This window comes from Antedon bifida, chromosome 5 (genome assembly GCF_963402885.1).
Source record: "Antedon bifida chromosome 5, ecAntBifi1.1, whole genome shotgun sequence".
Classification (NCBI taxonomy): Eukaryota; Metazoa; Echinodermata; class Crinoidea; order Comatulida; family Antedonidae; genus Antedon; species Antedon bifida.
The window spans coordinates 18,836,529-18,852,101 of record NC_136230.1 but is presented as its reverse complement, the minus strand read 5'-3'; the positions used below and the strand labels follow the sequence as shown (position 1 = coordinate 18,852,101).

Here is a 15,573-nt window from a genome sequence, read left to right as displayed (position 1 = left end):
TATTATTATAATTAATAATAATATTAATATATATGAGAACCGTGTCGATATCAGTGAAGCAATCTGAAAAATGTAAAGAAAAAAAATGTTATTATAATAAATGATAATTGATATAAAGCAAAATAAATAGGCTAGTTTTCAGATTTTATTAGGCAAGAAAATACAGTAACAAATTCTTACTCTCTAGTTTAGTTTTTGTGTCTCGCGTATCTCTAAAACTTGCAATAATATTTTGGAACTTTCTCAACATATCATTCACGTGAAGTTGTGCAGCTAACATTTTCATTGATGACATTTACAATTGCACAATGTGACTTACAAAAACGAAACAACAATTTTAAATTGAAACTTAGCAAAAGTATAATTTATATCATGCGCTAAATTTTTGTTGAAAAAAAATGGCATGTTATATTGTTACACAGAAAGTTAGGCGTTTAAAAATGAAATATGCGAAAAATCAATTTCTAATCAACTTTCTACGTGTTTCATTTCATTTTAAGCATGTAAAAATGTCCATGCATGCGCAAATTTTCATGCGCATGGTTTGCACGTAGCGTTAAAGACATATTGTTTTTGCTTGAATTATGTTTTTCCAGCCTTTTCTAGTAATTTTACCAACTTTTAAACAATTTCGACTTAAAATCATGGCATACGAGCACGTCAAATTGGACAATCGCGCGTATTTTTGATGAAAAATTAATTGCAAAAATGGTCTTCCCACTTTACGTATCTGTGGTGTGCGCAAAAATGCAAAAAGTCGCGAAAATAAAGGCCGCGCGAAAATGTTGGGCTTTACAGTATACAATACTGTATATACAGTACTGTATATTTATATACAGTACTGTATTTCCTCATCTTTATCGTTTCAAATTAATTAATTAAATTTCAGTATATCACCGGGCGGTTTAGAATTAATGTTCTTTGCCTGCTGTGTGTATATACAGTACTGTATCTATATACCGTACATTGTAGCAGGTGAAATTATGGAACCCACATATGCTAATTTTTTGGTATGATGATGATGATGAAAATCAAACAAAAAGATGAAAATTTCAGAAGATATGATTTCAGCAAAAATATATAAGATTTGGAAGAAAATTGGACACCATGCCATGGGCGAAAATGTTTACAGATTGGCAAAAGATATAATAAACTATATTTCAACAACATGCACATGTGAACAGCATGAAGTAAATATATGGAGTATTTACACTGCTGTATAATATATACAGTGTAGAATAGAAGAAATTACGAGACCCATTTGAAGAATTTATTAACTTTTTACGAAAAAGATGAAAATCCGACTTTTTTAATTCAACTGGCCATATGATGACGTCATAAAATTATGTCTCATGTAAAAGAGAATTGATTGAGTAAAAAACAGGGAATAATTTCGCCAGTGTAGCATAGCAAAGAGCTATACAAAACAACCTTTTTGCTACACATTTTTAAAATTGTGTAGTAGTATCCCTATTTTAAGTCTAAAAAGGGCCAATCTGGGAAAAAATTAGAAACAAGTGTTTCTCAACTGATTTGAGTTATATAGGTTCTATATATCCACCAAAAAAAAGTTCCAGTTCATCTGGCCTGGGGAAAGCCGCCATTTTGGATTTTTAAAATGGCCGCCATAAAATACATATTTTTGCTCATATATCAGCTTCCACATCATGTATGGATATGATTTTGGTGGCAAAGTATATGTTTTGAGGGTCAATGAATCCAAATACAGCATTTTGAAGTTTACTGAATGTCCGCCATCTTGTTTTTCAAAATGGCCGCCATAAAATACAGATTTGTACTCATCTCAACTTCTACATCGTGTATGAACGTGATTTTAGTGACAAAGTGTAGTTGTGAGTGTCAAGAAATCGAAAAACAGCATTTTCGTAATTCACTCAATGGCCGCCATTTTGTTTTTCAAAATGGCCACCATAAAAATACAGATTTTTGCTCTTATCTCAGCTTCCAATCCATATAATGTATGGAAGTGATTTTGGTGGCAATGTATATATTTTGAGGGTCAAGGATTTCAATTACAGCATTTTTTTTAAGTTCACTTAATGGCCACCATTTTGTTTTTCAAAATGGTCACCATAAAATACAGGTTTTGCTAATTTCGTAGCTCATATACATAATGAAGACATGATTTTGATAACTAAGTCTATGTTTTGATTGTTACAGAATAAAAAATCAGCATTCTAAAATACAGAGTCGGAAAGTGATCAGATCTTCTTATTCCATTTAGGACCAAACTTCATAGTTGAAGGCTTCTGCTCCACTGGCTTTAGATGTTGCTTTTTTTTAATACAGTTTGTTAAATACAGTAATAGTTTTAAAATTCCCAATCAAACTGGCACAACATATAATAATGACAACATTTATGTACAATCCCCTTTGTCTAGTCTCCGAGATCTATCGCTATTACAATCCTCATTATTACTATGTCAACGTCGTGAGTTAATCACAAGATCGAGTTCCATACTGATTACGACCAAAGAGGTACACAAGAAGATACCAGAGAGTGTACTGTAACTATCATTCGCGAGAAGAAACTAATAAACAAGATATTCTAAAGAAGTTACATAGACATGTAAAGATATTTTCCAAATATAAAGAGAAGCATGGCCAACTTGCAGTTAAAAGTACAACTTATGGATAAAGCAAGTAACATATCTTAAGAATACATGGTAATACACTGGGAGATCAACACTAGTCACCCTAAATGGTCTGCATTTATGTTTAAATCTAGCTGCTTATCTGCCATCCTAATAACCTTCGATCAACCAATGTGACGTAAAGTAATGCAAATAATTATAGAAAGAAAACTGGCATTTGTCGTCAAACTCGAAAGATTCTTAAGAGCTTTCTGGGAAAGTCAAAAAGATATCAAGAACATTTAAGCTGTGGCTGTATCATTAGATGGTATAACTTTTTAGGCATGATTGTGCAATTGGGAGCTCCAGGTTCAGATATAGCATCTACAGTATGCTTTCATATTTGCAGCAGCTGGTCATGGCCAAAATGCCAAAAGTGGAAGGCTATATCTGGAAATGCTGAAAGACAAATTTCAAGATACATAAGGTTTTCTCTATTGTCATGTGCTCATGTCTGAAAACTGATTCTTCACCATTATAACACGTTGCATGATATCCATTCTTTTGGAACATCTTGTATTGTATGTATATGGAAATTTGTCGTTCGGGCATATTGGCCATCATGGTCAATTGTCCTATACTGTGTCTATATCTGGAGACAAAATGGTACATCCTCATCTCGTGTCATCATTATATGATACATAGCTGCATCTTCTAAGATCTTTAGAATATACAGCTCTCTTTAAAGTAGGTTATGCACAACTTCAAAACCTCAAGCCACCAGTATGTCCAATATAACCAAGAAAGCTCCTGAAAAGATAAACTCCTCCGTGTCTGATTATTATGACTGGTAGATGAGCAGCTAGATATACGTTTTCAGAGTGGCTGTACCATTGTATAAACTGTTGACATGTTAATTGGATAAAAAAGAATGATCGGCATAAACTATCGTCGATTTGTCCAGTTATCGCATTATACCTACATGCATAAATCCAGACCAGTTATGGTGAAGTAGTGTTAGTCCCCAGTGTATTAGGTAACCATACATTCAGTCACATAAGATATGTTGCTTTAAATTGCTTTATCTATAATGTATCTGATTGGAATATGCTTAACTAAAATTGGCCATGCTTCTCTTTAGGATTTGGAAAATATCTTAAAATGTCGTCTAACAAACTTTTTTAGAATATTTTATTTTTAGGTTCTTCATGCGAATGATATAGTTACAGTACATCGCTGATATCTTCTTGTGTACAGTATCTCATGGGTCCATAATCATTGTGGTTCCCATATATTATCACCAACATATTGACTTATTCTCGTCATCACTTTCCAACTGTATTTCAAAAGCTGAATTTTGTTTTTATTCTGTAACCTTCAAAACATAGGCTTAGCAAAATCATAATCATAGTAGCTCATAAATTAGGAAAAACCTGTAGCTTATGGTGGCCATTTTGACAATCAAAATGGTGGCCATTGAGTGAACTTCAAAAAGCTGTATTTAGATTTCTTGACCCTCAAAACATAAACATTGCCACCAAAATCACTTCCATGCACCTTCCATGTAGAAGCTGAGGTACGAGGACAAATCTGTAAATTTTATGGCAGCCATTTTTAAAAACAAAATGGCGGGCATTAGGTGAACTTTAAAATACTATATTTGAATTCCTTGACCTTCAAAACATATACTTTTCTACCAAAATTACGTTCATATGATGTAGAAGCTGAGATATGAGGAAAAATCTGTAAATTTTATAGCAGCCATTTTGATTTTTAAAATGGCGGCCATTGGGTGAAATTCAAATTAATGCTGTATTTGGATTCCTTGACCGTCAAAACCTACATTTTGCCACCAAAATCATGTCTATACATGATGTAGAAGCTGAGATAAGCACAAATCTGTATTTTAAGACGGCCATTTTGAAAAACAATATGGCGGTTATTGAGTGAACTTCAAAATGCTGTATTTAGATTCCTTGACCCTCAAAACATACACTTTGCCACCAAAATCATTTCCATGCATGATGTAGAAGAGGAGATATGAGCAAAAACCTGTATTTTATGGCGGCCATTTTGAAAATCCAAAATGGCGGCTTTCCCCAGGCCAGATGAGCTGGAACTTTTTTTTGGTGGATATATAGACCCCATATGACACAAATCAGTTGAGAAACACTTGTTTCTAATTTTTTCCCAGAGAAAGTGTAAAATGGGGATACTATAGCAAAAAATACAATACAAAACTATGTTTCTTGACTCAAAAATCAGTTTGATTAGGAATATTGCTAAACAACATTTTAAAATGAAATTTTCCCCTGACAAATATTAAAATCTTGGAGAAAATAGGGTACGGATAAGCGAGATGCACTCTAATAAATGTTATTAACTAGTACAAGTGAGAAAAAAATCCTTGAGTGGCCATATTATGCTTGCATTTCCGGACTCTGGTTACACAATTCCAGGTCATCTCAAAAGATTATTTAAAAGGATGAAATGATATACTTTATGTTAATGTTTTATTCCGGCATCTTTCAACGATGATTGTGTTGCTAGCCTACGATGGTATTTAAAACTTGTGTAGATGTAGCTAACTTAGACTGAATGTAGTAAGTTTAGTTGCCAGTTAAAATATGAAGAAACAAATAAAGTATTTTGGGAAAATTATTGTTTATCTGGAAGCGACTAATTATCAAATGCAGGCCATTTGATGATGTTGCTTCTCCTCGGTGAAAGAATGATGAACTGTGCATGCCACTAGCTAGGCCTACTCCAACCAAGTCCATGTTATGCGTTCGCTTCGGCCTAGCCTACAACCGAATTGTGTGGTATGGTGTATAAAACAAATATTTACTGGGCTCAGTGATCTGGATCGGGAGATAATATAGTCACCAGATGACCTTGGGCTATATTTTTAACAATGCTCCTCATCCCAGTAAACATTTGTATATGTATTGTGTTCCGTTTTATATTGGGTGATCCACTTGATAGTTGATTAACACTATGACTGCCAACAATACCATTGTTTATCTGAACATTTTTTTTATTTTCCAGAAATGTCTACAGAAGATTCAAAGATGGATTCACCTGTACCAAAAGGCCCAGATCCAGATTTAGGAACATTTGAGCAATCAAAATCTAACAGTGTTACACCAATACAGGAAAATGGTGGAAAAAACAATGAGACTAGCTTGGAAGTCGGTCGGTTGAGTATTTTGTCAAGTATTATTTATAATATAATAATTATTTTATAATATAATAATTATTTTATAATATAATAATTATTTTATATGATGATATGATCATTTTTTACTAAATAATGCCATATTAGACTGAATATGAATGCATGCTTTCTGAACATTTTGAGACCACTTTCTGCGACCAGTGGTTGCCGAGATACAAGTACCTATTTATATTTGTTTATATAATCATTGACCCTTTGACTATTGTAACATTTTTCAAAATGTGTAAGAAATAAAAAAATATATATTTCGAACAATTTAAGACCAAATTCAAGTGTCTACGACCAGTAGTTACAGAGATACATACATGCCATGGGTCAGAAATGGTATTTCCAGTCATTTCTGACTAAGATGTCCCATTAGACTGAATATAAATGTGTACCTTCTGATCAATTTGAGACCAACATTTTTGTCGAGATATAAGGACCTATTGGTGTTCGGTCTTATAACCTTTTACCTTGACCTTTTGCCACATTTTCAAAATGTGTAACCAAGCCAAAAAATGATTGTTTGACCACCCTAAACCAATTCATGTAGTCAAATTCTCTGGACCTCAAAGTGCATACGAAAATAAAATACATGTTGAATGACACCTAGTTTGGCCGGAAACGACACTCAGTAGCGAGCTAGCAAACAGCAAAACGATCGTAGCCTTCTTTTTCCGCTGTTAAACATACACTATAAGAAACATTTTTTGCGTTCATTACGAATGTCAAGGGGAAATTCCCAATGAAAAAAATAGCAAAACGATCGAAGCCTACTATTCTGCCTGTGAACATACGCGATAAGAAACTTTTTTAGCGTTCATTACGAACGTAAGGGGGAACTCTAGGTAGTCGGAAACCACATTTTAATTCACTTCGTAAAGTCAACTATACAAAGTTACAGCCATCACTCCCATCGATTTTCCTGACTAACCCGCGTTCTTTAATCTACCGTGTGGACGAACTAGAAACCCTTCTACTTCAAAATTGTATTGATTTAGCAGTTGTCACGGAGACTTGGCAAACACCGCAAATAACAGATGATGCACTGATGATTAACAACTTCAATATTTATACCTATCATAGAACGCATAGGAAGGGTGGTGGAGTGGCCGTATATGTTAATTCTGAATTTCTGTCGCGAAGAATACCTGAAATAGTAGTACCCGAAGAGCTAGAGTGTGTTTGGGTTTTTATAAGACCGAAGAGGCTTCCTAGAGCTGTATCCTCTATTATAGTTTGTGGAATATATATTCCACCTAATTCTTCTGACCAACAACTACTTTTGGATCATATTATTAAATCTCTTGACAGTCTTAAACTTAAACACCCAGACGCTGGCTTCATTATTATGGGGGACCTGAACAGAACTGACCTAGCCCCACTATGCCGTGCACATAACCTAAAACAAATTGTGAAAGAACCAACGCGAGGGGATGCAATACTAGATATTATAGCCACCAATCTGAAGCAGTATTATTGCAATCCCCGAATTGTGTCGCCAATGGGTGCTAGCGATCATAATTGTGTTCTGTTGTCAGCAACTACAAGGACGAATAGCAACAAAATCGAAAAGCCAATGAAAGCGCAAAGTGTTGAAGAATTTGGCCGTTGGATAACTACCCATGACTGGAACGAGGTTATTAACGCGAGTACTACTGAACAGAAAACGCAATCATTTTATTTGTCATTGACTTCTGCTATGAACACTTTCTTCCCGGTTAAATCCATTAAGATACATCCAACTGATAAGCCATGGATTTCGCAACAAGCAAAGGATCTTATAATGAAACGTCAACACGCTTTTACTAATCATGGTAAATCGATGCAATGGAAATTCTATAGGAATATGGTACAAAAAGTGATCAAGAAAGACAAAATGAACTTTTACAATGAACGTGTATTAAACTTATAAGCCACTAATCCCCATAAATGGCACCAAGGCGTGCAGATGTTAGCTAATAAAACTAAATCCCAACCACTTATTAGTGTAGAGGATATTCCGCAGGATGACTATCATGGTATAAGTAATTTTGTAAACAACCAAAGTAAACTTCCCAAAGCAGACCTAGTATTGGTTTATGTAAGCTTCCTACGTATTTACCTGCTAATAAACCCCCTAATGTAAAAGAATGGGAAATGTACAATCAATTAAGAAAAGTTAAAGTAAATAAGTCCCCGGGCCCTGATAATGTGCCTGACAGATTAATAAGAGATTTTGCATGCGAACTAAGCATCCCTATGACTAATATCTTAAATGCCTCCCTCAGTGAGGGTCATGTCGCAACTATGTGGAAGGATGCTATTGTTACTCCGGTTCCCAAAGAAAATGGTTGTACTAGGGTTGACAAATTTCGACCAATCTCGCTTACATGTATCCTAGCTAAGGTAGCTGAGGGCTTCATTAAAAAATGGCTCTTAACAGATATCGAGAAAAATCTTGATAACAACCAATATGGTTGCCGTAAACACTTTTCTACAACCCATAATTTGGTTGATCTACTAAATGTGTTCTATGAAGGTAGTAACATTCCCAAATCTGTTGGTCAGTTAGTTTTAACTGACTTTAGTAAAGCATTTGATTGTGTTGACCACACAATAGCAGTTTCTAAATTAGTAACACTTGGCTGTAGACCTGAAATTGTACCATGGTTAATTAGCTTTTTGTCAAACAGAACCCAACAAGTACGCTATAAATCCACATTATCAATGAGTGTTAATCTAACATGTGGCGTCCCTCAAGGTACGCTCCTTGGGCCTATGATCTTTCTTGCTCTAATTAATGATGCCATGCAAGACTCGCCATGTAAAACTTGAAAATATGTAGATGATTTGTGCATAGGACAGATAGTAAAAAAGGATGAAATTTCCTCAATTCAGAATGATGTTGCTTTACTGAATGTATGGTCTAATGAAAACAAACTAAAACTTAACCCAACTAAATGTAAAACTATGTATTTTAACTTTCAAAGAAATCAATATGAACATGAACCCCTTTTGATTGGTAATGCTACAATTGAAATCGTTAATGAAACTAAGTTACTAGGTTTATGGATACAAGCTAACCTCAAATGGGACCGTAATGTTAAAGAAATTGTATCCAAAGCCAGCAGACGTCTGCATATATTGTGTAGATTAAGAAAGTTCAATCTTCCGAAACTTGATCTTGTAGATGTATTTAAGAGTTACATAAGACCAAGTGTTGAATATGCTGTCTCAGTATGGCATTCTAGTCTCACTAAGAAACAAAGTGATATGATAGAATCTGTCCAAAAAAGGGCTTGCAGAATAATATTGTGTAATGACTACATATGTTATGACCAAGCACTCAATGATCTTTCTTTAGACACTTTATCTGATAGAAGGCGTAATCTATGCTATAAGTTTGCTCTGAATTGTTCAAAAAGTATTCATTTTGGAAAATGGTTTCCAGTGAAGAATGTAAGTAACATAAACTAAGACGTGTAAAGTATCAACAACCCAAATGCAGAGTTGAAAGATATAGAAAAAGTGCAATACCATACCTTATCTCGCTTCTAAATGAATAATCATTATATATCACCCAGTACTGCTATGCGATTCTTATTGGTCCTTTTAGGTGGTTTTTTTTTTTCTATTTTAATATTTTAAGCTAAACCTTTTGAATGTTCCTGTATTGTATTTCTTGTGTAAATTGCCTCCTTTTTTATATATAATTATCATTGGTTTTATACTTTTATACAAATTTTAATATTGAGAAAATGTAAATGTCTTTGTAATTCAGCTAAGGCTGCGATGATGATAGTGAAATAAATGACATGAAATGAAAAAAAAAAAAAAAATGAAATGAGCTAGCAAACAACAAATTTAACCTTCTTGATTGGAATGCACAATATTATATGATCAAAGCAACTAGCAAATGAATTGCGCCTTTGATGATGTGCATACTTTCCGACGAAAGAGTAAATTTCACCGATCCAATTAAAACTAGAGATCGAAGGAGAGACATGGCATGTGTCAGATTCATCAGATCTAGAAAGTACCTGTTATTAATCTATTTTTCGATTGGTTGTGGTTGATATTTTTAAGGGTCACGGATAAGGTTTTAAGCGGCACGGTAGAGAACCCAAGCATCACGGTACCGTGACGCTTCAAAGGCCTGGGGAGAACACTGAACCGTATATGAAAGCTGTCGAATTGTAGATATGAATTCATATACTGTAAAGACCAAAATTTTCGCACGCCCTTTATTTTATGCACCCCTTCGCGAAGACAACAACCGGCAGTATATCTCTCCGATCCCTCCCCTGTCTCAGACTCATGGCTCGGAGCCCTTTTGAATCGCTTGGCTCTGGTGATACAGCACAGGCCTAGCTTTCCTAGCTAGGGCCTCGCATTCAAACCCCACTTTTAACACAGCCACTTTAACAGTTAAATTAGAAGTTAAAATATTATTTACAGTTTTTAAAATTCCACGTTTAAGTGTAACTTGAACTGTATGGTTAAGGTTATACACATTATTTCTAGTCTTTCTCCGTAAATGGGAAAATGGCAACTTTATCGTTCAAGAAGTTAAGAAGACAGAATTTCACGCTCTGCCCATTTTGTTAAAGCTCATGCATAAATTATTCATGAGCACCGTCCTATGGCTTCCCGTCGTGTTTCGTAAAGTCCCTATTATATACTATGACACAAAATCAATTCTACATACATATTACTTCAGGTGATAGGAGGCTAGGATGGCATAGTCAACTCTCTGCGCTCTAAACGTGTGCATGTTGCATTTGCGCGTTCCACCTAATTCGTCAATGACAAATTTCATATCTAGTTCAAGTAATTAAGTTCTGTAAGATTTTAGTGGCGATTACTTGCGTAGAATTGAAATTTAACAAAAAAATAAATAAAAATTATTATTAGTCTATGACCTACAATCTATATTATATCCTACCATCCAGCATTGTTGGTTTACACATTGCAACCCAATTGTTCCTATTTTAAAAATCAGATGTGTGGGGGAAAACAGTACGTATTAATAAATTAAATTCACGTATGTTTTATCACAATTGCTTGAAAATATAATCATTTATACTCTAGGTGATCTGAATAGATATACTGAAGATGATAACTTTGTTTCAAATGACCATGGATGTCAAAAAAGTAATAGAACAAAGTTGGATTTTCCACCAGAACTGGAACCTAAACCAATAGATTATGTAAGTAAATACAAATTTTAAATGTGTTTTATTTATTTTCATTTATTCATAGGAATCACTTTTATTGTGATATAATAAAGAAAAAAAAATTACAATCAACAAATTAGACTACAGATCAAAACAATAATGTAGGTTAATTAATTAAAGTTGTCTAATCCATAAGGAGCAAAACAGGATACATATATTGATACTAGGTATCCCAATAAAAGCGCACATAGGAGTATCACTTTTGAAATAATCAAAAACTAGAATTTAATTAATCACTTAAGACAAATTATAGGTGACTAGGCAGTAACCTGTACTCTGCACGGCCTTTTTCTGCCATAATATGTGGTTATATACTTCGCATGGGAGGAGTAAGTATAATAAAAGTGCACTCTGATAAAAGTACTCTGACAAATTATTAAAATAAAAAGAAATTGTATAAGGCATTGATTTTGTTATATACACTATCCTTTCACTTTGAAGCTCAAATCTGTAAGCTCAAAAATGAAAGCAATACTGGATATGGAACTTTAGACTTTGCTTGTAACTGTTCAGATTTTATGAAAATAAAAAAAAACACTAAAAAAAACTAGAAAAATTGTGCTGTGTGAATATTATTCTAGGGTGCGCATCAGAAAGTGACAACAGCGTGCATGTACATGAGAGGGACATGCACGTTGAACTCAGTCGGCATTTTAAAACATTTCAATGATAAAATATGAATTGGTAATTTATAGAATTAAGATGTATTGGAATAATAACTACAGCTGCTTACGGACTTGAAATCAACACAAAAAAGTTCACATGGTGGTGGTAGTCGAAATTAGACATGAACATGAACGAAAGTCAAAACTATATTATTTTGGGTGTTTTTCATGGTGAATTATTTGATACCTATAGATAAGATAAAATAAAAAAGTGGACACAAATTGGAAACATGACATAAACATAATTAATTGTTTAGTAATAAAAATTATGCACAAATCAAAGTTTTGGGGCAAAATCGTGAAAATAATGACATTTTCCAAAAATTCACTATAGTACAAAAACTAACTATTGTTTCAGAATTTTGTTGTTGCGTGTTGTGATAAACACGATGTTGCCCTATTGGGGCGGGTAAATTTTGTTACTTTCAAAATGACCGCCATGATGCTACTCAAAACAAATTTCCAAGATAGAAATACTATTATATACTATACTATATATAATATAATTATAGAGGGCGCATGATTTTCAAGACAATAATACAACTATAGCGGGCCGTTTTTTTTTCCTGGAAAAAATTTTTAATGACTTGAAAAAATATTCAAGTTCATCGAAAAAATGTAGAGGGTGCTATATATTATAGGCAAATACAATTAAATCATTGTTTTGCCCATACCCGGTATTACCTTTTATACGTATTTCAACGACGTTTGTTTATACCGGGTAGTACCGGGTATACGTAGTGAAAGGGTTAAATGGTGATTCTTTTTATTTACATTTCGCGGATTTGAACTTAACTGTAATGAGCATTAATGTCAATGGCCACGGTGTTTTACTCACTGAGTTGAACCATGATTTATGAAATACATTATTAAAGAACTGTTGATAATTCTCTGATCAAAGGTACAAAGAAGGAAATTATTTTCCACTTAATACTTATAACTAGAAGTGACGTTTTGAATTTAGAACTAGAAGGGCACCCCGAGAGTGCATACCTCCTCCTACTGTAAAATTCCGCTACATAAGATTTCTCCCAAAATTATATATATTTTTTTTATTTTTGTGTCTTTGCTGTGTCTGATGAGGCTACTTTCACTACAACTTTGTGAATGTGAGTTTGGGGTAATGATTATTATATCCAGCCTTATACAGTTGAGGTCCCTAGTTCAACTCCTACTGAGGATCTTTTATTTTCATCTCTTTTTTTAAAAATATTTTATTTATTGTTTTTACAATTATTATTAATATTTTATTTATTTTTTATTTAGTATAATTTTCTTTTAATAGAATTTTTGTTGTTGCCCTATTTAATATTATTAGTGCAGGGCCATACCACTTTACTGAGATGTACGTTTTACAGAATAAAATAAATAATTATACACATGCTGGTACTAAAAAAAATGCTGCAAATAGTACTAACAGAATTTTTTTTTTATTAGTTGTATCAAAAAAACCTGTACTTTAAATCAAATTATGTTTTTAAAATTACAAATTTTCATCGACGCAATTTTCATTACATCGACGCAATGCATATTAATTTTCGTTCTAATGGAAAAGTTTGTCCAAAAATGTTTGGAAGTTTAGAAAATTATTTTAGTGGTTTTTTTAAAATATTTCAATAATCATACTCATTGGTTTCTTTAAAATATGTGATAATTTTATTTATTTTTTTTTTTATAGAGAGCATATGTTAAAGCAAGAGCAACATTACAAGAATTGAAATCAGACCTTTGGACAGAACAGCACTATGAAACAGTAGACACATTTTTCAATGTGTCATCTGCTGCTCGTCTATTAGTCGTATATGTTGATGCTCAAATGGGATTGTGCTTAAATAATAATGTGCCACCTAATATGACCAAGGATATGGCATACTTTATCAAGTTAGATTCTGGTGTTGAAATTAATTCTACAAACATTACAAAGTTAGTGCAGTATGGGACAATGAAACCAGGTCACATCAAAAGTTTACTAAGTTTGATGCAGAGTATTTATGTACCGCTTTTCATGGAAAACAAGTCTTGGCCTGACAGTATCCTTTAACATTTCTTTTGTTATATACTTAGTTAATAAAATATAAACAATGTATAATGCAATGTTTTCCAATTCCTGAAGTAAAATGAAATTGTAAATAACTGAAACTAAAGGTTTTTGTTTCTTGACATTTAGATCCACTAGTCATATCTAAACAAGCTGCTAAATTCCATCAGGAAAGAATATTCCTGTCCTATGTGACATTATATCTTCATGCAGGGAGTGTGTGTAGCTGGTACTGAATAATGCCAAAAAAATCCCCATCAAGTTTTTATGGAGTGCATTTATACTTTTATAAAAAACCTTAACACTTTATGACTAGGTATAAGAAATGATTTCTCAGCACAACTTCATCGTTTCATGGCAACTGTGACAGATACACACTACAAAATGCAGAACCACACTGTACTATACATACCGAATGAAGGTCTTAAAATGGAACCTATTAAAGCTGCCAAAGATAAAGAACTTGTTCAGAGACTTGAAAGTAGGTAGAAGTAGAGATACTATGTTCATTGGAACATACCCAGTCAGAGGAATTTATTGATCTTTGACCAAGTACAGTACTTGCGTTCAAAACGTGGCATTGTGTAGGCCTAGAAATGAAAACGTAACATAAGGTTTATAGAGATGGTTAGGCTACCTTAAACGAATAATTTGCTGAAAATTAATTGTCAAAATATTTACTACGTTCTAAACTGCAGGTGGCGAGAGACCTTGATATGGAATTCTTCACAAACTAAGAAAGTGGAATGAAACATAGGTTTTATTAACGAAAAAATGTACATTATTGAAAAAAACCTAAAATACATGAGAATATATTATTAAATTATAATTACTAGATGGAACCCTCGCTTCGCTTGTATACCATCTAGGTAGAGTTAGTTATCCGCACAACAACGCGCAGCGGCAAAAAAACTGAAAATTTTAAAATGTCCTGAAACGTATCGGAAATTGATTAGAAATAAATTTTGCGCATTTTAAAGTTTTAAATGCGCGTGCGCGCGTAACTTTGTGTGTAACATGCCATTTTTAATCAACAGAGAGTTGACTTTTGATATGAATTAAATTTTCACGAAGTGTCAATAAAAAATGACTTTTGGTTTTTAATCTATGATCAATCATTTAAATTCATAAAATCGCGCACAAGTCACGTTGGGCAACTTTGACGTTTTCAAAAATAGGAGGTGCACAACTTCACGTAAATGTCGATATGTTGACAAAGTTACGAAATGTTATGTTTACACGTTTTAGAGAAACACGACACAAATATAGGGTGGAAAGAAAGAAGAATAATACTGAAAAAAAAGTTGATGATGATCTCACAAGGAGTTTTCCGCCAAGGTGCAGATAACTAAATAGACAGTGATTTATGTAGTCAACTACAATTAGCACCCTGGAATTTACTTCCGAAAGAGAAACTCCCAATTTGTGTTTTGTATGTAACATTAGGGTTGAGGGATAGGGTAGAGGATCGGTGCAAAGAGATATTCTTTATCCACTCAGTAATGTTATCCACTCAGTAATGAAATATTTATGGCTACATCCTTGAACCCATATGTTATAAATCAAATTAAAAGCCTGTGGCAGCATCAAAGATTCTATCGTAGAACCGGAACCAACAGGTAGGTGATTAAATCCAGGTGCTAAAAGGAGATTCCCCACTTGTTACTACAATGAACTATGTGCCAAAAGCGTCAATGTGCCCCATCGGCGCGCGCCCCCATCTTCAGTTCCCAATTGTGTGTACTACTTACATCAACACAGAAAAAACTTGTAGATTCTACAAAACGGAGTAAATTTCACATATAGATCAGTGTATAATTGATAAAAAGTTTCAGCA

General features: G+C 33.5%; 1 protein-coding gene across 2 annotated transcripts in view; it reads left to right on the top strand.

Moving 5' to 3' along the window:
• The window catches only part of LOC144842612 (dynein axonemal heavy chain 2-like), a 182,439-nt gene that overhangs the window by 6,631 nt on the left and 160,235 nt on the right, over positions 1 to 15,573 (top strand). Inside the window, exons 2-5 of one of the 2 annotated variants that reach the window (XM_078699067.1) lie at positions 5,643 to 5,789; positions 10,888 to 11,006; positions 13,377 to 13,728; positions 14,053 to 14,217. In XM_078699067.1, the coding sequence (XP_078555193.1) occupies positions 5,645 to 5,789; positions 10,888 to 11,006; positions 13,377 to 13,728; positions 14,053 to 14,217 (781 nt within the window). In that variant the 5' untranslated portion in view covers positions 5,643 to 5,644. Of the gene's footprint in view, positions 1 to 5,642; positions 5,811 to 10,887; positions 11,007 to 13,376; positions 13,729 to 14,052; positions 14,218 to 15,573 lie in introns of both variants that reach the window. The other variant, XM_078699066.1, reaches the window with a different exon arrangement.